Source organism: Spermophilus citellus (assembly GCF_964194105.1).
Source record: "Spermophilus citellus genome assembly, chromosome: 14".
In the NCBI taxonomy this organism is placed as follows: Eukaryota; Metazoa; Chordata; class Mammalia; order Rodentia; family Sciuridae; genus Spermophilus; species Spermophilus citellus.
In genome coordinates this window covers 96,730,459-96,757,595 of record NC_138194.1, presented here as the reverse complement: position 1 = coordinate 96,757,595, position 27,137 = coordinate 96,730,459, and the positions used below count along the sequence as shown (strand labels likewise).

General features: G+C 54.5%; 1 protein-coding gene across 2 annotated transcripts; it reads right to left on the bottom strand.

The window, feature by feature from the left end:
- Nucleotides 1-693: 693 nt before the first annotated feature.
- Nucleotides 694-26,620, bottom strand: CCN4 (cellular communication network factor 4). Of its 2 annotated transcripts, XM_081266676.1 has the most exons (5): nucleotides 26,427-26,614; nucleotides 13,575-13,854; nucleotides 7,340-7,600; nucleotides 4,291-4,484; nucleotides 694-2,830 (listed from the first exon to the last, which is right to left on the bottom strand). In XM_081266676.1, the coding sequence occupies exons 1-5, from the start codon at nucleotides 26,490-26,492 to the stop codon at nucleotides 2,531-2,533; spliced, it is 1,101 nt and encodes a 366-aa protein (XP_081122802.1). In that variant the 5' UTR covers nucleotides 26,493-26,614; the 3' UTR covers nucleotides 694-2,530. The 2 variants fall into 2 exon arrangements, with proteins under 2 accessions (XP_081122802.1, XP_081122803.1); XM_081266677.1 differs by lacking the exons at nucleotides 4,291-4,484; nucleotides 7,340-7,600 and having other exon boundaries at nucleotides 2,534-2,830; nucleotides 26,427-26,620.
- Nucleotides 26,621-27,137: the final 517 nt, after the last annotated feature.

Sequence of the window (27,137 nt, the reverse complement as noted above, 5' to 3'; positions counted from 1 at the left end):
CTCCAGCCCCTTTGAGGCTGTTCCCTCTGGGGAAAAGAAGTGCACTTGAAATTGTTGAGATATTGATAATGTCAAACTTAGCATAGTGCTTGGGGCTATCTAGCTAAGGACTCAAGAAATGGAAACTGTTTTCATTGTAATTATTTTTCTTAACTTTTGTTGAATAAGGCCACACCCCCAAGAATAATCCTGTTAGAAAGAGCTTCATTCCGTCGGGGTCCGGATCTCCTCTATACTGTGACCACTAGGTCCTGCTCACGCCCGTCTCATGTCTCAAAATCAATCCTGACTGAGTCACTCTGGTCATCCCATCCCACCTGTTCCTAGGATAACCCCCAGTTCCTTCAACCAGATTTCCTACAATCTGGGAAGAGTCATGCTCAGCTCCCAAATCAAGGTGCAAATTTAGTAAACACCTGGCTCTTAGGTTGCTACTAAATTTCATATACACTTAGCAGCTACATGGCCTTCAAGTTTGTAGGTGGCAGATGACTCCACTCTAAGAAAATCCAACACGATCCACACAAATTGACAGAAGAAATGATTCGTGGGTAAATTCCCTAGGAGAATTCTTGTACATATATGAATATGCTTTTCTTTGAAATATTAGATGTTATCTACTATGGCATTCAATGTAAAATCATCACTGATAAAAATCATATTTCACACAATTGAAAGAAGAGAGCTTTTAAATAAAAGTAGAAACATGTACAAATTTATTTGCTTCATCAAATACATATTGAGCACCACTGTATGCCTTGCAATGGGCTAGGCCTTTGGGAGGTCACTGTAAGGAGATTTGATAAGAGCTGGTCCAGGTTTGGAGGAGGGGGTGACCCATAGGGATGCATATATTTCTGTTTATCCTACATATTGTTGGATGCTTAAATACCAAAATACCAGAACATCAGATACTCTCTTCTTTCTGGAAAGAAGCTAGAAAGACAGGGTGAAGAGCAAAATTGAGAGAAGTCACTTATGTCACTAAGGTATCTTATTCTGACACTTTGGGAAACTCTGGCAGCAGCGGGGAATGTGGACTAAGAAGTACTCCACCTTGGATATGAATTCCAATTCCCTCACTTACAGCTGAGTTTCTTTGGACATGTCTCCTTAACCCCAGGGGCTTCCATTTCACATTTGTAAGAACAGCAATAATAATAGGATTTTTCATCATTATCATGAAAATTTATGAGAAAGTGTATGTAAAGCACTGAGAACAATGTCTAACACACAGAGAAAGAAAGATAACAGTATTATATGCTACTAATAAAATAAATAATAGTCTCATTTATATTTATACCAACCTTCTCTTCCTTTAGCTTTAGCTCCTTTTGGCTATTAACCAAAGGATAATGTTATTAAATATCATTCCACCTTGAAACAACTGGTCAACCTCTGACTTCACACCAGAACTGAGTTATTTTGATCCGCAGACCCAGGGGCTGTGAAGTAGGTTACTGAAGTAGAAAAGATATGTCCTGGGCCCAGGGACTCTGTGGTCTTTATAATCTCTAGTCCCCCAGACCATGCCAGGCTAATGAAGGGTGGAGCCACTTTGTGGCTTGACCCTTACCTGGCCTGGTAGGTGTGGTCTGGTGGACTTCAGAGGATTCTGCTGAGGTTCTGTAAAAGTGAAGGAATGTTCCAGAACACCATTCTCCAGCACTCCACCAACTCCCCTGAGCCCTGAGCAGAGAGAGGGTCATGTTGCAAGGAGGTGCCTGGCCAGATGCCCACAGATCTGTTGGTCAGCAGCAGATGTGGTGCTTGGGTCAGTTGCTGCCTCTAAAATTGGCTGACCTTGCCCTGTCTCTGGGGTAGTGACCGGAGATTTTTCTCATGCACAAAAATGATGTTCATGAAATTGAATTTCTGACTGGGATGAACCCAGTTGAGACCCTGACAGTGCAGCAGTGAGGAGATATTTAACCTTGACAATGCCCAGGTTCATGAATACAGTTTTCCATTAATAATCAAACAACCATTAGCCTCACTTGACCAAGGTTTGTGGACTATGTGGTGCACAAATCTTAGGAAGCAGAGCTACTTTTAAGGTGTTATGAACACAGCTGCCTGTAAGAGTCCCTTTGGCATATCCAAGTAACAGTTTTTCTAGTGTCCCCAATTTTGTGCTTCATTCTGAAGGGACTAAAGGGTCCCCCAGTTTAGCATTCAAAAGGGGAACTTGTGATAGTGGATGTCCAGCTGACTGGGCAAGATGCACAAGGATGTTTGATGACTTGGGCAGGCTGGATCAGGCTTGGGGCTTGTCCAGAACAGCTAGAGATAAGTATTTTCTTTGGAGTGATGCTGAATGTCACCAAGGAAGGGACCGATTGTGTGGACCTGAGCAGCACCATCATGGGTCATTTGGGTAGTCAAAGACAAGAAGAGTCCAGATCAGGGTAATTAGAAGTGAGGGAGAAATAGACAAAATCTGATGGCTCAGTTGTGAAGTTCTTGGCCCCAGAGGGGCCAGCTGCTTTGCCATCACTGAGCCAGACCCCCAGTTCCATGATGTGCACACCTAATTGGCAATTTCTGAGAAGTCAGGGTAGGATTCCAAGTCAGCAAAGATATCATTAGGATTCCTGCAGCTGAGGTTGCAGAAGCAGGCATTGATCCACAGGACCTGGCGGGAGAAGCCAGGCCCCTCTGGACACTGGAAAGAGACATCAATGGTCTTGGACTTGTAGGGGATGCAGCACCTGTTGTCCATGCAGACCCCACAGTACTTGGGTCGGTAGGAGTGTGTGCTGACGCAGCCTGCGAGGGTGAAGTTCATGGGCGTCTCTGGCTGGTACACGGCCAGACACTTCTTCCCTGCCTGAAGGAAAGGAAGGGATCTTTCAGCAGGGGATGCTCAGGGAATGCCCAGTTGGATCACAGGAGGGACTGACTGCCCTGCTGGACTGTATTCCACAGCCTGCAATCTCCCTTCTGTCCTGCATTTTAGCCCTGCCAATGTCTTCATCACAGTTTCACCAGCACAGGAAGCTCTGGTAGCCCTCTCAGTGAATCCAGTTCCCAGCTAGCCAGGTGCAGTGCTAGAATGCAGACCCCATGGTCAGAGGCTTGCCTTACCTTAACCTCCCCCTCCTGCTGTCTACAGCCTCTGGCACACTTACCATGCACACTTACCATATCAAATTGGACTGACATTTGTCTAAAAGGAACTCCATCCTTCCATTAGGCTCTGGGCCACTTGAGATTTGGGGCTCTATTATGTCTCTATGGGATAATTCCATGCCTAGACATAGTAGGCACTTATTAAGTTAATCCCCAGGGTATGTAGAGCTCATGCAATTTGGGGAACCCATTCAGGGCACCCAATCATACACACAAAACTGGGAAGGAGTCCCCTGCCTCCAGCAAGGGCCTGGCCTCAGCTTCTGTAGAGCTGCCTTGCCCCACTCTCCTGCTGCAGGCACTTCCCATCCAGGTGTCCCATTTAGAGATGTCCACTGAGTCCCTGCTCTGCACCAAGCACAGAGGACACAAGTGCAGCCCAACAGGGAAGGTGCTCAGAGGATGAAGGAGAAGACCAAGAGGGAGGGGAGAAGAAGAGGAGGGTTGCCTCCAGCTGACCCCCAGGAGATGACCTGGGAGCTGTCCTATGCACAGGAGCAATGTCAGAAGTCAGATGAGGGTGGTGGGAAGCCAGGAGGCATCTACAGAGCCTGCGTCTCTTCCGCATCCCCAAGAAATCTGTGTACTCCCGAAATGGAGCTTTCTTTGCTTCTAATGTGACCCCAGGCCTGAGACGTGAGTGAGGGGTGTTGAAGGAGGCAGGTAAGATCCATGTCCAGTTCTGGGAAGGGGCTCAGAGTCCTGTGGCCCGCTAGATCCTTGATGCTCCATTCCTGTTATCTTAGAAACCAGCTCCATTATGATGAAGGGGGGCTGAGGCCCAGAGGTGCAAGGATGAATCCCAGCCCTGGGAACTAACAGCAGAGAGGTGTTTTCACCTGTACAGTGCCCCTCCTGTCACCACACACTGTCCTGTGTGCCCATGTGGGTGGGCTTGGGCTAGCAGGAACAGAGGGAGGAGGCGAGCCCACGAGGTCCCTCGAAATCATTACAGGAGCATTGTGGAGCGTCCCTGAACTCCTCCCAGTGACCTTGCCCTGTCTCCGTGTCCAGATCATCCTAAATAACATTGCCCCAGGCCTACTGGGTGGGCTTCATTATTCCCATCCTACAAGTGGCCCCATGAGGAAGCCCAGTAGCCAGCTCAAGGCCAGCTTCGTCTGTGGTTCAAAACGCCTGCCCCTGCTCTGGACCCACCTTGATGTGCAGACGGATGTCCACGTCACACGGCCGCAGGTTGCAGAGGCGACTCTCCTGCTCGGGCCAGCACCGGGGGTTGATGTTGGAGATCCGCGTGGACACCCCCAGGCCACAGGTGGTGGAGCAGGGGCTCCAGGGGCTTGTGTAGGCTATGCAGTTCCCGTGCCAGGGCTCCACTTCACCTGCAGCCTCTGCAGAGAGACCAGAGTGCCCGTGAGTCTGCAGCCACCCCCAGCCCTAGCCCTCTCCACCTCCACAGGAGGGAGGTGTGGGGTCCCCAGAACTCAGAGAGAGAGAGAGAGAGAGAGAGAGAGAGAGAGGGAGAGAGAGAGAGAACTGGGTTGTCCCTCTCCCAGGAGGGCAAGTTGGTTTCTAATCATCACTGGTACCTGGGAAGGGGGGGCATTTTCTGAGTTCCTTATAATTTTCTGATTGGAGGAGGGTGCATGGAAGGAAAATTATCTTTTAAGACAGGTGGACCCAAGTTCAAATCCTTCTATACCATTTCCAAGCTGGGTGATCTTTTCACACTCACTTGGCCTTCACCTCCAATCTACCACATTGGAACCATATCTGCCCTGGGGGGCTCCTAGGACCACGGGGTGCAGGTTCGGACTGAACCTATGCCTAGTGTCCTGCTAGATTCTGGGAATGAGAGGCTAGCAAGACATTGTCCCCACCCCCGCATGATGAAGTTGATTCTGGGGAAATTCAAAGGTGAGGACATACATCTGGGCACCTGATGTTTCACTGAGGTCACGTGGAGAGTGTGGTGGCTAAGACAATAAACTACGTGGGATCACCAGGCCCTGCTGCCCACAGCTCCCTCACACCTCTGCGCCCAGCCCCGCCTCTGCAAATGGGGTCAACCACAGCTTGTCTCTCCCAGGGCTGGGGTCGAGGAGGGAATGTCACACACACAAGCATGCTCCAGCTGCCCCTGGCCCTTAGTAGCCCCCATCCATGTGGGCATGTGTGGGCACTTGGCTGTCACCCACATGAATGCCAACTCAGGGACAGGTCTGTGCTCACAGACGCTCCAGCTTCTACACATGGTGTGCTGTGGTCATCCGAGGAGCGGAGGGTAGTGAACCAGAGAAAGAGGCAGAGAAAGGCCAGCAGGACAGAGAGCTGCCCACAGGAAGGTGTGACAGACTCGCAGGAGAGGGTCCCACTGGACACCCAGGCGCAGGAGGCCAGAGAGAACAGAAGAGGCGGAGAGGGAGGGATGGAAAGACAAACGGAAGGGCCCAGATGAGAGAGAAGGAGGGGAGGAAAAAAGGAAGAGAAAGAAAGAGTGAGGGGAGAGGAGGGAGACCAAGGACACAAGCATGGGGGGGGCAGCTGGAGGGGGAAGATAAGTAGGAGAGAAGTGGATCAAGAAGGGAAGCTGCGTCTACACTCAGGCCCTGGGTGCAGGCCTCCCTCCCCCCAAGACGCAGGAATGAGTGTGGGGGCGGGGATGTCAACAGAGGGAAAGCTCACAGAGAGGGCAGGGCTGGGCTGAGGGGGGCTGCCAGCATCTTGGGGGTGGTGAGAAAGGATTTGCCTAGAGGATAAAAGGGCTTGGTTTCTGGGTCACCTCCGCAGCACTGCAGGGGCTCTGTTGGTGCTGTTGTAATGGGGTCACTAGACCACAACTGGCGGACAGCCTCTGCCCCCCTCCACCGCCCAGTGACTCTTCTGTGACCCTGCTGAGGGGGGCTGTGTGGGACAGCTGCTCTGACACCCTGGGTCTGCTAAGGACCAGGCTTTCCCTGCTGCCTCTCCCACCTACAGGGACCTGCTCCTGAGCCGGGCAGCTCTGTCCCACAGGGCACAATTGGCAACCCTGGGATGTTCTGGATGATCACAACTTCTGGGTGGGGGTTGCTACGGACATCCAGAGGCCAGGACATGGGGACCCTTGCACAGCCCCCACCATAAGGAAGTAGTTCTGCAGCCCCAAGGGCCGCCAGGGCTGAGACACGAATACTCTCACGCACTTAGGGGTTTTACTTTGTACCCACTATGCTTGCAACTCCTGACCCCATTTCCAGTTTTCACTGCTTCATGTCCCCTTGCTTAGGAGGCTCTGTCCTCCAGCAGCGTCCCCTCCTGTCTCCCATGGCACCAAGTGCTCGGGTTTTCTCTGACTTTCTTCTCCTCATCTCTTCTTCTGAGAACCTCTCAAAGCTCAACCTCCACAGACCTCTGTCCCAGGCCCTCTATGTCTCTCTGTGTCGTGTCCTTGGGCCCTGCCGCCCTGCCACCCTGCCCTCAGCAGCTCAGGGGGTTCCCTGAGAGGGCTCTCTGCCTCCCCCCCCCCCAGCCAGCCCCAGCCTCTCTCACATCCCCTCACAGCGGGCAGAGCTCTCCGACCAGAGGTGCCCAGTCTCTCCTGTTCTCTCCTCAGCAGTGACAAGTCCCAGGAGTCACCTCTACCTGCCTCTCCCTCACCCCCACAGTGATGCATAACAAGAGCTCCGTCTGACTCAAGCCTAGCCGACCTCCCTGCCTTGACTCCCACCGCCCAGCTCAGAGCCTCACTAGCCACCCACCCACAGGACCCTGGCCCTGGCCTAGGCTCCAGGAGACAGTGGTAAAACACACAGGCCCATCCCTGCCTCCCTCTCCTCTTTTCTGGCTTACCTGGCTCAGCCTGCCCACCCATCCTCCATAGCTGGGGACCTCAAGACACCTTGAAGCCTCCAGGAGGCCCACGCCTCTGCCCTGACACCTGCCACTCAGGCCTCCCTTCCCAGGGCACCCACCCTGCCTCCAGTGCCCCCCAGCACTCAGGTAGGATAATAAGGGTTTACCTGTGAAAAACCTTTGTTCTTTACGAAGCTTACAAAGTGCTTCCTCTTTTTATATTGCGAGAATCTCAGCATAAAAATCTTAATTTCCATTTTACAAGGGGGGACCTATGGCCCCAGGGAGGAGTGGCTTCCTCAAGACAACATCAGTGAGTTCTGAACTGGACAGTGGGCGCCTGGAGCCATTCACAGGCAGAGGGGTCTGTGACCCGCCGCCCCAGGTCTCGCCCCTGCCGGCCCGCACCTACCCGAGGCGCTGGTGTCCCGCAGCGTGGTCTTGCGTGGCCTCCTGGCGTCGTCCTCGCACACCCACTGCTCACAGCACTGGTCCTGCAAGTTCACCCGCCGCGGGCGGCGGCACCAGAGGCGCGGGGGCCGAGTGCTGAGGCAGAGGGGCGTGCAGCCCACCGCGCCGTCGATGCAAGTGCAGTTGTACTTGCAGTTGGGCTGGAAGGACTCTCCGTTGAGGTAGCGCACCCCGTCCAGCACGCAGCCCACGCCGACCACCTCTGCAAACACAGCCAGCGGCCCGGTCAGGCCCAGGAGGCACAGGGCTCTGGGCCAGGGCTGTCTGTGTGGCCCCGGGCTCTGCTGGACCCGCCGAGCTCAGGCTCACGGTGCCAGAGCACGGGGAGCTGTCCAGGGTGGGCACACCCGGAGAGCAGGGGCGGGAGAGGACTGAGGACCTGGGGTGTGAGGGGTCATTAGCTGCGGCTAGCACCCCTAAGGGACCAGTGCTGTGGTAAGAGGGTACAGACCCAGAGGGACTGGGCAGCTTGCTCCCCGTGGCATCGACACACAGCCTGGTCCTGGTCCAGAGGGCCGTAGGCTGAGAGAGCTGACCTGCAGGCAAGCTAGAACACGGAAACCCAGTTCCCTCTTCAGGGCTGACGTATGGAGGGGCTTAGGTACCGTCTCCCTCCGCCTGGGGAAGAGTGCGGCGGGAGGGAGGATGGGGAACAGCTTTGAATGGAAACCGGGTGGGCTGGGGAGGCTTCAATGAGCGGAGGATGGTTCTGCCAAGACCAAAGGAGGGCAGGTGTGAGTCAGCCCAGGTGCTGGGGGAGGAGCTTCAGGCAGGAAGGGTCACACCCCAGGTGGGAGGAAACTGGGGTGCAGGAAGAAAGAGGGTGGGGAGTGGGAGATCAGGCCAGAGACGGCTTCCTTGGAGGCCCAGGGGAGAATGCAGAGCAGTTACAGCCTAGAACCATGCTGTACACACAGTAGGTGTTTGATAAGTAACTTTCATGAATGGCGTAAATTATGCTTCACAAGAACCTGTGTGGTACCGAGCAGAGAACAGAGTAAAGAGGGGTGAAGGGCAGCGTGGGAGGCCAGCCCAGCCCTGGCAAGAGGCAGGAGTGAGTGGTGACTGGAACCAGGGAGGGCCATGGCCATGAGAAGGGCTCCGCTTGTTGGTGGAGGGGTGTGAGGAGCAGGCTCCCTGGAAGGCGAGGTGCTCTCTGTCCTCCTTGGAGGAGCAGGGTTTGAGGTAGGCTGATTTGAGTCTTGATGTGAGTGTCGGGGCTGGCATCTGAGTAGCCGTGGAGTTGGCCATGAAAGCCTGGACTTCTGGGAGGGTTTTGTGGGCTGCGGGGCCAGAAGTCATGCTTGATGCCATTTGCTGCCTGAGAACAGAGTCCCCAGGCAGTAAGGAGCCCATCAGAGGAGGAATGTGCAGCCTGCCTGTGGTTCTGTCCTGTCCCTGCTTCTGCTAGGGAGGGCTGTCCATAGTCATCATCCTCTATCCAGTGTGGGGCCTGGGTCTCCTCTGCGGCAGGCGTGGGAGTTATTTCTCCTAGAGGGAAGCACATCATCACTGTCACTGTGACTACAGCAAGACCACCTCAACGAGGCGCAGTCCCCTCCCCAAGGTGACCAGAATGAGAAGCGGGTTCGGTGCGCATGAGTCTTGCTGGCTGCTGTTTTCCAGGGAGTGGTCACCCATGGGGGAGGAGCAGTGAGGCAGGACTCCAGTATGTCCTGGACATCTGGTCTGGTGCCAGGTACCCCAGGGTGTGACCTCACTCAGGTCTCCCAATGACTTCATCAGAGAGTTTTATTTTCTTCATTTGCAGACAGGAAAGGTCCAGGAGGCCAAGTGATTCATTTGTTCAAGGTCAGGAAGCTGGTGAATGAGAGAGCTGGGACTCCAGCCCTGTGGCTCTGACCCCACAGCCCTTTCCTTCCACCAGGTGAGGAGAGGAAATGGGAAAGGAAGAAGAGCATGGCGATAAGAGGGGGCAGGAGTGCATTGTTCAGCTTTGCATTGAGTCACCCTGACGGAGCCCGCCCCCTCCAGGAAGAAGATTGCAAGTGTGAGTCTGTGGGGGTGAGTGTGTGGAGGGAAATTGTGTGTGTGTGTGTGTGTGTGACTCTGACTCTGTGTGTGTAGGTGTGTGTGTTATGGGAGGGTGAGTGTGTTTCAATGTGTGAGTGTGAGTGTGGGGGTATGAATGTGACTGGGACTGTGTGAATGTGTAGGTGTGTGTTATGAGGGTGTGAGTGTGAGTGTGTCAGGGTTGTATGGGTGTGTGTGTGTGTAAAAGTGAGTGTGCATTTGACTATGTATGTATCAGGGGTGTGAGTGTGTGTGAGGGCAGTGTGTGTTTGTGTGATTGTGTGTGGGGGTGGTGTGGGCATGGCTGTATGTTAGTGCATGTGTGTGGGACTCTGTGAACAGGAGTGTGAATGTGTGTGAGTGTATGTGTATGTGTGTGGGGGGTGTAAGAGTGTGTGTGAGTCTGTGAGTGTGGGTGAGAGTGAGTGTGGGGACCACGAGTGCAGGTGAGACGGAGGCTCCGCCCCCGTGTGGGACTCTGGATGAAGGCAGTGGGGCAGGCCTGGCCTCGAGCAGAGATTCTGCACCCGTGGCTCCCTGGGACCAGCAGAGGCACCTAGGGAAATGCGGGTGCTTAGCCCATGACATGGAATCTGAGGGGGACCTCCATGTTTGGCTTATTTATCTTCGGTGTTTTTGAATCCAGTTTGCAGCCAAGGTCTGGAAGGTTCCATGGTCTCCTTGGACCCGTGGGTGGGGAAGTGGGGGGAGTTGCTACCAGCTGTGATGAGCCGACCCTGGTGGAGATGGGGTGTGCAGTGGTTGTGGGTGACCCATCCCCAGATGTGGGGACTCAACCCAACCACCCAGAGAGGTGGTGCTCTTGGTCATTTCCAGGAAACTGAGACTTGAAAGGCTAGGTAACTTGCCTAAGCCCTTGTTAGTACTTGTTTACTAGTACTAGCTAGTACCAGGTAACAGGTGGGATCCCACCTAGGTTGGCCAGCTCCAAAGACCATGTCTGCCTTTACTGTTCCCTCGCCTCAGACTGGGGCCGGGGCCAGGACTGGAACCAGACCTGTCCCTCCTCTGATTAGGACCCCAGACAGGACTGAGATGACTTCTGAAAAGGCGAGTCAAACAAAGCAAAACCAAGAGCGCTGGTCCGGTGGGCAGATGCCTTCCCTTTTTCCTCCTGGCTGCCGAGGTTGGTTTCCTCAAGCCCCCGAGCGACGTGCCCACAGACACGTAGCTGGCCAGGAGTGGGGCCAGGGCGGAAACCCCAGCCGGTGCCTGTGAACATCATGATACTTCCACCAACCACCCTGCCCTCGCGCTGACCCAGCCGCATTAGAGGCAGTGTTTGTGCAACCAAAATAGCCAAGCGGGCTAACTCAGAGGTCACGCTCTGCCCACGGGGGCATTTAGCTTGGCCCACCAAGTGTTTTTAAAAAACATTCTGAATGTCTTGCCAACTTATGCACACGACACAAATCGAGACTTCTGGGTTTTCTTGAAAACTGAGCAGACTGGCAAGACCAAGCTCACATTTCCCCCCGGCCACCAGGGCTGAGGTCCCCAGGAGGTGACCTCAGACAGCCCAAGCTGGCAGCTGGCAGTTTGCCATGGCCCCGCCCATCCTCTCTGAGTGCCAGCTTCGCAATGGCTCATTTTTATGACCTGGCTCATCCTGACATAATTACATGAAAATCTCCAAAGGCAGATGCATCTCATCCTAGGACCCTCTGCTGGCTGAGCTGACCCTGGTGGGAGGGTCTGTTGGACCAGACTTTTCCTTCTCTCTGGCTCAGAGGTGTCATCCTCTCTATGCTTTCAGCCTGGCTTCTCTTCTTTCTTGCATTTGGGGTTTCAGAAGGTCCTACACTGTGGCAGTGTTTCTAGGACAAGAGTCAGTAGAACATTAGTGAGTTGGTGTGTGTGTCTGTGTGAGTGTGTATGGGTTTGCATGTGATGTGTTATATACATATGTATTATATACATAATGTGTGTGTGTGTGTGTGTGCGCGCGCATGTGTGCATATGTGTGGTGAAAGTGGAGAATAAAGTACCTGAGCAAAATATCTCAGTATTCAAATAAGTTTATAATGAAAAAGGCCTCTTGTCGAAGCTCCTTTGGGACTTGACAATGAACCTGAACATTCCAAGCCCCTGAAGTTCAGTGGCACCTGTGTCTGCAAACCTACACGACCAGATAAGCCTTGGTAATGGTAAGACCCAATAAAATCTTCTCAGGACCACAGTTTCTGTTTGTTTGTTTTCCCAAATAAATGGCAAGGAAATACATAAAAGGCTCATGGTGGCAGGGAGCCCAGAGACTGGAGCAGGTGCAGGCAGGACCTGAGATGTACAGGCAGGAGGAGGGGTGGGGAAGGGGGCTTCCAGGCCCTGGTGGAGGAGGCAAGCAGGAGAGGCAGCCTCTGGATCCAGGAGAGAATGCTTACAAAGCTTTGATGCCTGGTAATTGACAAGATTGTAGTACAGCTCCAGGGATTAGTACAATGGCCATGAACTGAATTGCCCTTTGAGTGACCTTGAAGAACAATGGAGAGGAATTATGAGACAGTCTCATATAAATCTAGGTGACTCTAGCACAAGGAGGCTGGGCCAGTTTCCCTCCTAGGTTGTGTGTTAGCCGTCAGTCTTGATCTTCAGCATCCCTGAGAAACACCTGGTATAGATTCCCATCTCTGTTTCCAAAGGATGTGATTCAGTAAGTCTGGACTGGGATCAGGAATAAATATCTGAATCAATATGTTGGATGCATCTGTACAGGTCAGGTCGCAAGTTCTCTTTGAACACATTGTTTTGTGGAACTATTAATGAGTCTCAGTAAAAGAAGAAAGACTGGAAGGATAGAGGAAGCAGAGGGGGCTGCTTGCAAAGTCAAAGACATGTCTTGTCATGAAAGTTGAAAACGAACTAATGGTCAAACGAGGAAAGTGCCATAAGTCAACCACGAGGGTTGGACAGGATTGCGTGACTTGAGATCATGTGCATAGCCCTCACCAGCAACCCACCTCAGGAAGTGTAATGTGCTATCTGGGGATAAGAGACTGTACTGTGTGTGAATATGTGATGGGCTGTATGTGGAGTTGTAATTATGGGGAAGTCTTGATTCAGCACTAAGGGAAGAAGGGAGTTCTTGGATTTATGAGAGTCCACAGAACTCTTCCGGAGTTAGGCTGCTGTGGCATGACGGTTGAGTACCTTTCTTCGTCCTGCTAGGGCATGTACCACGGCAATGCTGACATGAGTCAAATTAAGGAAATGCAAGTCCAGAAGTAGGTCAGAAAGCCCTAGAGAGGCAGTCTCTGAAAACAAAACAGAGCAGGGTACCCACAGTGGAGCAAACACTTGAAGAGCAAACAAATACATGAGGATGATGTAAAGACCAAGAGCCAAGAAAAAAGCAAAGGCAATTAGAAACTCCAGGAAACACTCCAGGCATTGTAAAACAGAAATTCAATCAGGTACACTATCTTACACTGTAGTGAGCATTATTCCCATACTCATAAGGTTAAAAATACTAATTATTGTGTACCCCCAAATTATGGCAATGACATTGAAAGAAAAGGGATGTATTAGATGACACTGAGGAGCTAAGTCATCAGTTATCATATAGGATTATTAACAAATTATCCAAAATTGACATATCAGTTCAGTTAAAATACAGCAGAAGGCATGAGCCACTCAGTGGAAAATATAAGAAAGTTAAAAGTGACTGTAATTAACCCAGAGAACGTGGTTGGTAGGAAGGGGTGGTTGTAGGCTGCTGGTTTTTATTATTTCAAGCCCACTGGATTTAACCACATTATTTTAATTTATAATATTACTAAACGGTGAGGCGCTCTGAAGTGACCTGACATCCCTTGGGATGGTGCCACCCACTAAGAGAACAGGTCTTCCCTGGGGAAACTCCTTACCAGAGAAGGATGTTTCCAGACTGAGAAGGGAGCAAGGAGTCAAGGTGTAGAGATGAAAGGCACATGGGCATCGCCCTTTCCCCAGGAGGGACCTGCCCTGTGGCTTCTCACCATGGGCTGGGCTGGGCTGGGGGTGCCTCCTGCCAAGCTGAGGCCTGGCCAGATGAATGGCTGCCTGCAAGGGTGCCAAGGGCGAGGGGCCCCAGGCCAGAGCTGGGGTCCTGGGGCCAGGTGGAAGGTACGGAGGCTCTCACTTACGTGCACACACTCCTATTGCGTACCTCGGGCGGTCCCCACTGTAGTCACAGTAGAGGCCCCGGTGGGGGTCGCAGACAGCAGCCTCTGTGCAGTTGTCCCCAAGCTGTTGGGCACATATCTTGCAGCACTCACAGCCGTCTGTGATCAGACTGACCCCCAGTGGGCAGCGGGGTGGGGATGGCGGGCACTCACACGGCCACTTGCAGAATTGAGGGCTTGCTGTTGTGTCTTGCAGCGGCGCCGGGGTGAAGGTCGTGGCTGTGGGGGCCGGAGCGAGGGCCTGTGGGGGAAAGGCAGCAGTGAGGGGGGCTGCTGAGGAGGGGATAGAAGCCCTAAGGCCCTGCCACCACCTTCCCATCTTCACAGTGTCGAGAATTTAATAGACTTTCCGCCTTGCATTGGATAGTTAAGCGTCTCTTTCCTTTTCAATAAAATAAGGCCCAGGAGCCCAAATCTCTGAAAAGCGCTGGGCCCAGGTTGGACATCGTCTCGCGCTTGCCTTCTTTTTGACTGTCTTTCCTGTTTCCCTTTCATCTTCACACTCCCAGGGGCTGGGGAGGTGGTCTCAGGTCACAGAGGAGGGGGCCCAGGCTTTGGGCAGCTGAGGGCCTGCTGACAAGAGAGTCGCACTGCAGTGACCTGGCTGGTATCTCACGGTACTCCCTGCATTCAAGATGCTCCCCGTCTTTCCTCTGCTGATTTCCTGGGTCCCAGCTGAGCCGATGACAGCTCTTTAAGCCCAGGCTGGGCCAGGGGGCCTGATATTGCCACTGGCTATCAAGAAAGGCGGGCATGCTGCAGCCACAGGAACGTGACCTCAGCTCCCTGTGTCTGGATCTCCTTAGCCCCTGGGGAGGTGGGCCGGGCTCAGCTGCTAGAGCAAACCCCTAGAGAAGAGTCTTCATTTTGCAGTCAGAGTGATGGGTCTCACTCCACCCCTCCCACCGGCAGCCCACAACACGCTGTTCCCACCACCTGGTCAGCAAGTCCATCTTCACTCTGGCAATGTACAGTGGCAAAAGGGACAGCTGAAAGGAGCAACTGTGGCCTTGAAGGCTGGGCTGGTGGACGGCCCTGGTGTCTAGAGCTCTGAGCTTTCTGTGCCTCTGGGATTCTGCCCTCCCTAGCTGCAGCCTGAATCCCATCCAGGCCCCTCACTCTAGGTCCCAGAGGAGACCAAGGCCTTGGGAGGAAGAGGATGCCCGGAGGACGCAGAGCAAGGGCAGGAGCTGGCCCTGCCACTTCTAGGCCACAGAGCATCCTCCAGGGCTCAACTGTGACATTTGAACTCTGGGGTGAGCAGAGGTGAGGCCAGGGCTTCTGTGGGGCAGCAGGGTGGGCTCGGCTGGGCTCCAGGGTCTCCCTCTGTCAGAAGGGCCCTACTCTATGTGGCTTATAAATCTGCATTTCATGGTTACAGAACAGGCCGTGATGTGGGTTATTCACACAAATTTATCTTCCCTTCTTGAGAAGGAAACAGACCCAAAGTGGCCATGGACACAGTCTGGGTCAAGGCCTAGACCCAAATGCCTCTCGTAACTCTACTCACCCACTTTTGACCTTGGCCTCCTCTGGGCTTTCATTCACCTAACAACCATTTCCTGAGCTAGTTATAGCTTCTCTTAAATTTTAGGCATTGGAAGATGGATTTAAGCTTTCCCTGTACTTAAGCTGATGGAGAAGCAGGCGTTAGATAGGGGTGGTTTATTCAGGTGGCATTGAGTACTGTGAAAGTGACGGTCATTTGGCCTTGCTGGCTGGCTGCCTGACTCCATGGAGGGAGGCACTTCCCTGCAGGGCTGTGGCACTAGACGCCTGGAAGCTCCATGGACTCCCCTGGCCATCTCTGAGGGTCCCTGTGCTGTCAGCACTCTTTGGCAGAAGCGATGACTCCTTCCTGCCCTAAGAGCCAGGTTAGTTGGAGCTGGTCACGGCCCTGGGTTGGTGGACTTGCTGAGGGCAAGGTCTGGGCCCTGCTTCTGCCGTGTGCCTGAAACACAAGGTGCACACAGAAGTGCTCCCCAGGGGCCTGCTGAGGAAGGGATGGCTGCGGGATTGCTGACCTCAAACAGCTAGAGTGTCACTTGATATTCAATATGTCATGTCCTGCACCTCTCCTTTCAGCACTGAGAATCTATAAATGAACATGGGACCTGACACAGTCACACATGAACTTTCAGAGTAATCTGGGCACAATAACATCTGCCCCAGGAGCTGTTGGGAGGGTGGAAGGCATAAGGCAAGGGGACGTGCTGGGCCTGGCCTATGATATACTGAAGGCACAGCCCCTGTCCTGATGCAGTTGTGCATCCCTCCTTCCTGGTGCCCAGCACAGGGATAGGATGCAGACTGGGCTAGAGCAGGAGGTGAGCCGGCGGGTACCCACTCCATGGATCTCCACATCAAGTTGCAAATCCCCCAGAAAAGCTCCCTTCCCAGGTACCTGCCTGAAGACCCTGGGGCATGCAGCAGGTTACAGAGTTACAGGAAACCTTCTCTGGGGCTAGGCAGGTAGCTTAAGGGATCCTGCTGGAGAGCTGGGCTCCCGGGTCCTCTGACCCAGCCTTTGCTGATGGCACCACCTAGTGGTCGCAGGCTCCCAGACAGTCCAGGCGGAAGGCCCTCCACAGCTGTGCAGTGCTGGGGACCCTCCCGGTCCCACTGCCTTGCCAGCGTGGAGATCCTGGGCATTTGGCTGCAGGTCACAAGTAGTCCAGACTCCTGAGAACCAATCAAACCCACCCCATGTGCACAGAAGAAAACAGGGCTGCATGCGGATCCCGCCATGCAGGGCTGACAGTTTGGCCGGTGTGCATTGGTGTGTGTACACAGAGTGTTTTATGGGAGTGCACATTAGGGTGTGCAACATGGGTGTGTATATTGGGGTGTATACATGTGGTATGTACATGGGGTGTATAGATTGAGGTTTGTACATAGAGTGTATACATGAGTGTGTACATTGGGGAGGGTACATAGTGTATGTGCATGGGGCATGTATACTGGGGTGTGTACAAATAGTGTGTACATGAGGGTGTGCATAGAGGATCTTCTAAACGGCACTTTTGTTGTGCAGGCTGGATCTGTTACTCAAACTCTAGGACACTCCTCTGGGCCCTTGTTCCCTCTTGCCAGGCTCTCGTTTTCCCTGGGGATTGGACCCCACCCCTGCTCTCCCAGCCATAGGCATGACTATGCCCAAACCCTGACCATTTCCCCAAGAGTCCTGACTGCCACAGTGTCTGTGGAGCAGTGGGAGACTGATCCTTGCAAACACACTGCCACTTGGGCCCTAGTGGAAAATCATGGCAAAGAGAATGTTGTCAGGGGAAAGTCAGAGGAAGAAAGGAAAGCAGCCTCTGTCCTTCCAAGTTGAAACTGTTCACATGAAAGCCTCTTTTATGAAGAGCTTCTGGAATCGGACCCTTCGCAGACACCACTGTGTTTATGGGGAAGACAAGATGGATTGATGACTCTAAGATGCTTCCCAAGCATGCCCAGGGCTGGCTTGGTCACAGTGTGTCCTGCCTAGTTCTGCCCTGCAGGCTCTGGCCACACCCCCGCCCTGCCCACCCCACCCAGGCTCCTCCTCATCCCGCCCCTTGATTCTCGGTGTCCCCTCCACTACCCAGGTCGGCTGACCTCAAACAGAACCAAAGTGCCTCACTGGTTCCCAGACTTCCCTGTACCTTAGAACCACCTTGGAGCTTCAACATACACCAATGCCCAGTCGCTTTCCCAGAGATCCTGATTGCCTGAGTGTTGGGATCTTTTCAGGTGGTTCTGAAGGCAGCAAAGTTTGAGAACCACTGACCTATGGAACCTGCTAAATGCGGGCCCTGGATCCCACCTTGCACACCAGGCTTCAGGTGGACCTCTGCCGTCTTCCAGCTCAGAGCCTGCACACTAACAAGCAACCCTTGGAATCTCAAAACAGGAGAGGGAGGAGTCACTGCCTCAGTTGGCAGAGGAGAGGGAGGAGGTAAGGCTGCAGCTCACCTCCTTTTAAACATTTGACTTTTGGACAACCAACACTTTTGTGCTTTACCGCCGACAGCCTAAGACTGACCCCAGCACAGTCCTGCAGAAATGTGATGCCCAAATCGCTCTGCGGTTCCTCGGGCCTTGTGTTGCTTAGTAAGCAGGCCCTGTGCAGATAATTGAAGATCATGTATTTTCCCTTGATGTTTTGTAAAATGCATAAAAAATGGAAGGAAATAAAAAGGAGTAGCTCCCAAAGATAAGTCCCTTAAGTGCCACATATTTAACCCCTCTGGACTAAAGGTAATCCCCAGGTGGGTTAAAAGCTGTGAACTGATTCCTGCAGTCATGCTTACTGGGCACACTTAAGCTGATTTCCACTGAGAAGGAACAGAAAGAGCCCCAGTAAGAAATCCTGCATTTGTCTTTTGAGACGATATTTAAAGGTGAGAGGTAACCATGGGTTTTATAGTGTATTTCAGCTCTCTGAAAATGGGCCTGGAAACAAGTATACAATGTGACCTTCATGCATGAGGGCTAGTGCATCATTATGTACTTGCCTGGTGGTGGGCATGGGGGCACCCGGGACCTGCCATGTCCCATTAATGAGGAAGAAGTGTCCCTCTCTCTTCTGAGGTGTGTGTGGTTCAGTGGTGACCAGGACACAGGATGAGTGGAAGGGCAGCACTTGCAGTGAGAGGACCCCATGTGACAGCCCCCGACTCCACCCCTGTCAGCTCTGGGTCCTGGGCTGTGCTCACTCTCTCTGAGCTTGTTCCCCCAGCTGTAAAATGGCAGCAGTGGTGACAGCTCCTCCAGCGGCCCTCCTGAGCAGGTACTAGTGTTGTCCCCATTTCATATGTGAGGAACCCGAGGCCCTGAGAGCTTAGTGACTTTCCCAGGGCCAGCAGCCAGGAAGTGGCATATGCTTCCTGTGTCCCTCTAGAGCCCTCGCTTGTGACGCTGCTCTACTCCTTCGCCATTCCTTCCTCCACTGCCCATCACCCACCCACCTGGTGCTCGGGTGAAGACAGGCCCTCACCTGCAGGGAGGGTTCCAACAGAGTGGAGTGGAGCCCATGCTGCCACAGGCCCCAGAAGAGGAGAGAAGAGCCCCTGCAGGACTCGCCCTGGAGGGGCTGCCCTTTCCCACCTGTGTGGGGCCCAGCACAGGCTTCCGTGCCTGGGAACAGTAGGATGGAAGGAGATCTCACCGCGGGCCTTAGGGAGGCTGCACCCAGATGCGCCACGAGGGGGCAGGGTTGAGGCAGGAATGGCCTGAAGGACTCACAGCCTGGGCTTTCAGGGACAGGGTGCCCTACCTCGCAGCAGTTTGTGCTCACAGCTCTACTGAAGAGAGGCCTTGGGGAAGAGGGAGGTGCAGATGGCCTGGGTGCAGGGCTGAGGGCCTCGGCCCAGCCCACTGCCTGCCCTCTGCTTGCTTCTCTCATTTCCAGTTCAGTACTGAGTTGACCACAAGGGAAGGCCACCTCTTTCCCAGTGCCTCTCAGCAGTGGATCTGCACCTCTGTTGGGGCTGTCCTCCTGGGCTGAGGGCTTTGGGACTGACCCATCACCCAGCACTGCCAGAACCTGCAGATCAGCTGGCAGGTCCTGGGAGCTGAAGGCTCCTGGCTGGTGGGATAAAGAAGGTTTGCTGAGATTTTTTCTAACGTAGCCTGGTGAGCTTGCAGTGGGGGAAGCCGACTTGCTCGCAGGGAGTGGTTTCTTTCCAAATAATGAGCACTCTTTCACATGTTCGTTCACTCACTTGTCCAACACAGGTGCAGCATCTGCTGCCTTCCAAGCGCAGGGCTCAGAGCTGAGGGCAGAACCACAGAGAGGGCCCTTTCCTCTGAGGGCAGGGAGAGAGCAGAAGGAAGCCAGCACATGCTAGGGTGAGGGTGGGCACACAGCCCCTGCCACGGGCCCCAGGGCAGCCTGGGATGGTTTCACATGTTCAGAGTTTCAAGAAATCACAACAGAAGCACTGATATCTATTGAATATTCTATACTATGTATGACAATATATAGATGCTATATTTAATTATATATAGTTGTACCTATAAAATGTATGTTTTGTATAATATAGAATATGCAATATTTTAATCTATAAGATACAATTGTATATTGCACATAGTATATAATATTAATTAAATATATCATGTATATAATCACATATACATATGCACATACAAATTTGAAATGTGTTACTTCTTTGCCAGATACATGCTCTAATATTCACAAGGTTGGGAGAATGGCATAATGAACCCACATACCTACCACCAGCTTTGATAACTACGACACCTGTTACTCTTGTTTCTTTTCTTGCTACCATGCATACACATGCTTCTTTATTCTTGGAAATCTGCAAATCCTAGACATCTGTGATTTTACCTGAGATTCTTCAGAATGGATCTTTAAAGTATGAGGAATTTTTTAAAAATTGTAACCTCCATACAATCATCACACCAATACAATGAGTTACAATTTCTTAATTGTCTCAAGTTAATATCTGTTAACTTGAGCTGGAGCATCTACCTCCCCTCTTCTGGGCTTGGGCTGACACAACAGGATGGACCTGGGAATGGGTCCCGCCAGCCTTGCTCGGAAATCTGGTGGTGTTGGAAGCATGGATGGCGTGGGACTGTGTCTCCTCTGCCTCCTGTCACCCACACAGGGCTATGGTGGGATTTAACAAGACGGTGGCACAGCCCGTGGAACCATGGCACACAGTAGGGCCGTCCAAGGTGGACTCCTGGGATGGTAAATGAGCTGAAGTTTGCCAGCAGCAGGACGTGGGCGCTGTGGACAGAAAGAGCTGCGCAGGGCGTCCACTAGCAAAAAAAGGGGGAGGAAGAAACTGGGATGGTGGGCAGCTCCAACCCCAAACCATGTGGCACCACCAGGCTCTGCTGAGAACTGAAAGGACCTAGAGGACAGCACCCTTTGATCCCATGCACTTGGACATCTTGGTTTTCTTTGTGGCTTCCTACGTGCTCCTCACTGGACCTGCGTCCTTTCCCTCAGTCACAGGGCTCTGTGCGATGGGCTTCTGTGTCCATCTCAGAAAGGATAACTGCGGCCCAGGTGACAGAAGGAGCGGGAGCTGGGCAGAGGAGCCGTTTCTTGTCCCCGCTGCCACCCCTGCTGAGGGAGCTCTGCACCACCCCTCCTGGAGCACAGGCCAAGCAGGTCTTCTTGTCCCCTTTTCTTGTCTGAGGCTCAGAGGAGAAAGCACAACCTGCTTAGAGCTGGGGCTCCTGACCCCTAGTTCCACACTCAGGGACTGAGCCCGAAGCCAGCGCTTGCCACTGTCCTCTGAGCTTCTGGTCCAGGCTCTCCCAGCTCCCCCCTGCCCCCAGCAGAGTCCCCCTGTCAGGAAGGGCAGTGGTCCCTGCCCTGTAAACATGCTGCCCGCCTCCAGGTCCCCTGAATCCACTCACTCCACAAGGATGCTCCCAGCCCCACGATGCGCCAGCACAGACAGGGAAGGCTGAGTGGGGGACATGTCGGGCCACCAGGAAAGAATGCAGGAGCAGGACTGGTGGAGGGACAGCACCAGCCAAGGCCCAACCAAGGCTGCAGGAGCCGAGGTGGCCGCCTAGCAAGGGCTGGTGTGCAGGAAGAAGGGGCAGGAGGCAGGTGGACCACGGTGGGCACAGCCAGCAGAGTGCCTACTGGGAGGTGCTTGCGATGGCAGGAAGAGCGTGGGGGCGTGTGCAGGGCCCCCATGAGCCGGGGAGAAGACCTGAGTGACGTGCCAGGGAGAAGCTGGGGAACCGGCTTGGGCAGGCAGAGCAGGGGCAGGGGCTGACATGGGACCCAGGGGCCGAAGCTGCTCTCACGCTTCTTGGCTTTCTGAGGGTGCAGGGCCAGAGACCAGGAGCCGCCCTGGCGGACTGACAGGGGAGACGTGGGCAGAGGGAGAATGGGTTTGGAGAGCTTCTGGGGAGGGCCCTCCCAGAGCGGCACACACCCTTCTGGGCACAAAGGCCAGTGACGCTCTCTCCAGAGGCAGCAGCCGTCAGTTCCCCTGCAGATGCTGCCCCCTGGGAGCCCTGCTGTTTGTGGAATGAGGGGTCCGTCCAGAACGGGCCAGTGGGCTCGGGACTAGGGTGGCCATGAGCTGCTTCTTGGTGGCCTTCTAGCCATGCAGGTGAGTCTACCTTCTGTCCCCAGGGCAGGGCTCAACCCCTGCTCTCTCACAAAATCTGTCCACTTAGGCCCTCAAGCTCCTCCCTAGCCCTGGGCAGGCTCATGGCCGGCTCCCTCCCCTCACTCCCAGACTCAAGGCAGGGGTCCTAGAGGGACCCCTTCCTCTCCTTGGTGCCGGGCTCTGCCCTCCTCTCACCCGGGGCCCCTTCAAGGTGTGGCCTTCACAGTGGAGGGGGAGCCTGGACTTGCCTGCAGATCCCAGACCTGGGCGGGCCCGATCTTATCACATCCCCTGGAATGTCCCTTGTTCCTGTTTTGAGAGGCCCAGCTTCTTTCCCGATTCTGGCTCCCTCCTCCCTCCACCTCCCTCTCTGTCTGTGGAGTGCAGAAGTGGACCATCAGCATCAGGATGTCAGCGGTCGAGGAGAGATGATCTGAAATCCAGTGCACACAAGAATCCCGAGGGGACCAGACACGCAGGCTCCTGGGCTCTTCTTAAGAACTCAGGTGCTTCTACCATCCCTCAGTACTGAGTCCTCAGCTCCCCCCGCCCTGCAAGCGTAAAGACCCGCCTCCAATAGCCAACCTCCATGCAGGACAAGGCAGACGCCCCATGGCCACAACCCTAGAGACTGGAAACGGCTGGGGCCACCATAGGGACTGTCCATGGACAAGCAAGTGCACAACCTGTGAAAAGCACAGTCAGTGTGGAGGGCCCATCGCTCTGACTCCAGCTTGAGGGCAGACCTGACCAGAGGTGTTCTTACTATCCCACCATCATTGTCACCACCACCACCACCACCACCACCACCATCACCACCATCACCACCACCATCATAATCACCATCACCATCACCATCACCACCACCACCACCATCCTCAGCATCACCACCACATCACCAACACCATCACCACCATCACCACCACCATCATAATCACCATCATTACCATCATTATCACCATCACCACCACCATCACCACCATCACCACCATCACCACCACCATCATAATCACCATCACCATCACCACCATCACCACCATCACCACCACCATCACCAACACCATCACCATCACCACCATCACCACCACCATCATAATCACCATCACCATCACCATCACCACCATCCTCATCATCATCACTACCATCATAATCACCATCATTACCATCATTATCACCATCACCACCATCACCACCCTAACCACCACCATCACCATCACCATCACCACCATCCTCACCATCATCATCACACCACCACCACCATCACCATCACCACCACCATCTTCACCATCACCACCATCACCATCCTCACCACCACCATCATTATCACCATCATCACCACCATCATCATCATCACCACCAACAACAACCTCACCATCATCATCACACCATCACCACCATTATTATCACCATCGTCACCATCATCATCACCATCATTATCACCATCATCACCATCATTATCTCCATCATCATCATCACTATCACCATCGTAACCATCAGTATCATCATTGCCATCATCATCACCATCATTATCACCACCATCACCACCCCCACTGTTCTCACCATTACCACCATTACCAGCAACATCACCACCATCAGATTAATAAAAACCACCATTATCACCACCCCATCACTACTACCACCATCAGTACCACCACCACATCACCACCATTTTGTCCATCACCACCATCATTATCACCAATACCATCACCACCACCACCATCCCCACCCTTACTGCCATTATCTCCAACATCACAACCATCATCATCATCACCACCATCACCATCACTATTGCCACCATCATCACCATCCATATTCCATTTTCCCACACAATATCCGGGAGTGTTTACTGATCAGTCCCAGCACTGATCCCAGGCTAGCTAGCCAGTTAGCCTGCCCCTCCTCCCACACCTGGAATGAGCCTGTGTCTGCAGCTGACTCTGGGGGTGGAGAGTGGGACTGCGTACCACACACACACACAGGCTCCTGCACTCGGATGCACCATGTTCACACACAGACACTCAGTCAGCTGCACACCTCACACCCACTGATGGGAGGGAGCGTTGAGCCTCACCTCACACCTGTGCACTCCCCTGACCCCAGGTCTGCCTGGGCATTGCCTCCTGGGCACTTGTTTGGCCACTTTTATGCTTCTGAGAGGCCCACTCAAATGTCACGTGCTTGGACTCAGCAGTAGAGAGCTTGGTGGGCAGGGGCTTGCTGGCCCTGATTAACAGGTCCTATGTGACAGAGGGTCCTGTTGAGATGGCAGCCTGCACCCGGCCTCTCTGCTCTGGATGACATCACTCTGTCCCTCCCATTCCACCTGTCTGTCCTATAAACTCCTATTGGGGCAGGGACTGCCTGCATCCCACTTCTGCACAAGTATTTAGACCAGGGAAGCTGGAAGCTGTGTGACTTGGGGCAAATTACTTAACCTCTCTGCACTTCTTTTTTTACCTCTACAAAGAAGAATGATTATGTCCCCTTAGTACTGTTGCTTAAAGAATTTAGGGGTGCTTAATGTGAATTTAAGAAATGGGAATGAGCACTGGAGCAATGGGGCAGTCTGATGTCTAGTCCTGTGCAGGACACTGGCACAGGACCTGCAGGGCCCTCCAACTGTGGACCTTTTATCTTAGCAGGTGGTGGGTGCTCAATAAATGTCAAAGGAAGGAAAGGGTAGAGAGGTGAAATAAGTCCCACTTGTAGTCCACCACTATAGTATCCTAAGTTCCCAAGGTTGTTTGGCTGTGTGTCCCTGGTCCCTGTCTGGTCCCTCACTGCACTGCTCCATCCCGGCCAGCCCCTCCTCCCTCCATGACGGGACCTTCGTGCTCGGTTTTCATCTGATGGGCAAGTCTCCCTCACAGCTCTACTTCCTCCAGATTTTCTTGGCAATCTCGCACATTTTTTCTTCCATATGGACTCTGTAAATCACTTTTTCCACTAAAATCCTCCAGGACCCTGAAGGGACTTGTACTCCCTTTATGTAGGAATCCAGGCATGGGCTCAGCTATAGAGCAGGGCGCTGGCTTCTGGGCAGAGGGAGTGTTTCCCTCCCCCATTCCCTCCCTCCCCGCCTCCCCCCTCCCCTCTCCCTCCCCCTCCTCCCCCTTCCTGTCCCTCTCCCCCACTTCTTCCCCTCCTTCCCCTCCCTCACCTCCTCCCCTGCTCATCCCTTCCCCTCCTCTCCCCACATCCCCACACAGGGCTTTTCAGATGCTGGAAGAACCCAGGTGCTGGGCCTTGTGCTGGGAGCCCCGAAGTCCCCTAGCAAGGGTGGGATGCGGAGCGGGGTCCCGGGGGGGATGGTGTGGCACTGGGTCCCGGAGCTCTCCCTGGCAGCCCTCTCCAGCTTCCTGCCTGGACCTCTGGGTCTCCTGGCTCCTTAGCTTGTCCCCCACCCCCAGCTCCCCCGCCCCCAGCCCCAGCTGCTCTGGAGAGGTCCTGGGCCCCTGGCTGACTCCTCTCCTGGGGCTCTCCAGCCACCCTGAAGCTCTCCCCGCTTCTCCGGCAGGCGACCTGCACTCCTGCACCCATGGCCTGAGCAGCTGCCCTGGCTCGCTCCCTGCTCTGGGCTGGAGGGGACGCTGCTCCCCTAACTGGGAAAGCCCTGGAGGGGAGGTCGGGATTTGGCATCGAGACCTGAGTGTGTCCCCCAACCCCAGCACTTGTTCACTAGGAGCCAGGCAGGTCCCATTCCGCTCCAAGTCCTCGATTCTCTCAACTGTAAATGGGGCCAGTGTCCCTTCTCTGGGGGCTGGGCACTGCCACTCAAGGTCCTCACACACATCGAGCTCTGAGGGAGGCCACTTCTCAGTGGGTGCCAGCTCTGGGTGCCAGCCTCAGAGCCAGCTAAAGCAGACACAGGGGCCTCGAGCCAGCAGGCAACCAGCTGCCTGTGGAGCCTCAGGCTCCGGGTCCGTGACTAGGTGCACAGATCCCAAGGAGGCCCTGGGCACAAGGCAGTCCTGACGTCCCCCTCCTGCCTCCTGCTGCCCTGGCACAGGCTCCCGCCCCAGCCGAGGCATTTCGCGGTCAGCAGCTGCCCTGACGCCCACCCCTGGCCACCCCGCACCCGCCTGGCTGTGCCGCCCGCCCACTGTGGCTCTAGCAGGCTGGCCTGGGCTGCCACGTGTCTTCTGCCCTGGCCTCTGGGAGGTAGAGCCTGTGTCCTCCCCGAGGTGTGCCTGGGACGCAGGTGGGGGCCCCGTGGACGAGACCTATGCGTGGTGCTACCAGCTCTGGAGGTAGGAGAACAGCCCAGGGAACAGCACCAACTGGGGGCCCCCCACCCTGCCTCTCCGTGGAGCGTGGAGCTGTGTCCAAAGCTGCGTCCCCTTCCCGCTGTTCCTGGCTCTCCGGCTCCCCTCCTGCAGACCCTCCAACACACGAGACTTCAGACGCCCCCACAACTCCTTCTTCATGCCGCCCAGCAGGGTGAGTGACCAGCCCAGGGTCACACAGCGCCCACTGCCACGCCCGCCTGCAGGCCCCCTTTCCGTCTCACTTCAGGAGGGAAGGGGGCACGCAGGACCAAGAGCACCCCTGGTTCCTCAGGCCGCCAGGTTCCACTGTCGCCCAGTCCCTTCTCCTCGCCTGTGCCCCTCAGGGGCCCTCCCTGGCCCACCACTGCAGCCCTTGTGCCCCGGGGCCCCCACAGCAGGACCGTGGAAGGGAGCAGAGCCCCTTCTCGGAGCCCCCAGGCAAGACCCACCGTGGTCAGGACGCTGCCCACCGCTGCCGTCACCGCCGCCAGCGTCCAGGGCAGGAACCACCTCATGCCTGGAAGCCAACGACACCGGCATCCACGGATCAGCCCACAGGGTCCGGCCACCTCTCAGGGGAGCTGGGCCCAGACTGGCCCTGCCCATCAGGAGCAGCAGATAGGCTTCCTCTGAAGCCCTCGGGGGTTTTATTAAAGCAAGATCTGACGTCAGGGTGAAGGACAAGCCCTGCATTTTCCTCTGAAAAAAACTTTTCCTGCTTCTTTCTCTCTCTCTTTTCTTCCTTCCCTCTGTCCCCACCTCCAGCCCCGCTTGGCCAGCCTCCCCTCCCTGACAGCTCTTAAAGGGACAGTTCCCGGACTGTGGTGCACAGGGGCCACCGGCAGACAGTCCCTACCAAGGAGCCCTGGTCCTGCTGGACAGGCCACAAAGGCGGGGAGGGGGCGGGTGCAGGGGGGTGAGGTGAGGCAGGGTCCCTGGATGGGCAGGGTCCCTGGGGAATGACCTCCTCCCACTCCTCTAGGCTGCTGGCTTCTGGCTTCATTGCTCTTCTCCCCCTGCCTGTCGGTCCCCCTGGAGAAATGATAGGAATTCGCCCAGGAACCCGCCGGCTCCAGCTCTGGACCCACTGCCTCAGACCAGGTGGTCATCAGGGACCCTCTTCCCGCACAGGAGCGGCGTGGGTGCTGGAGCTGGCTCCA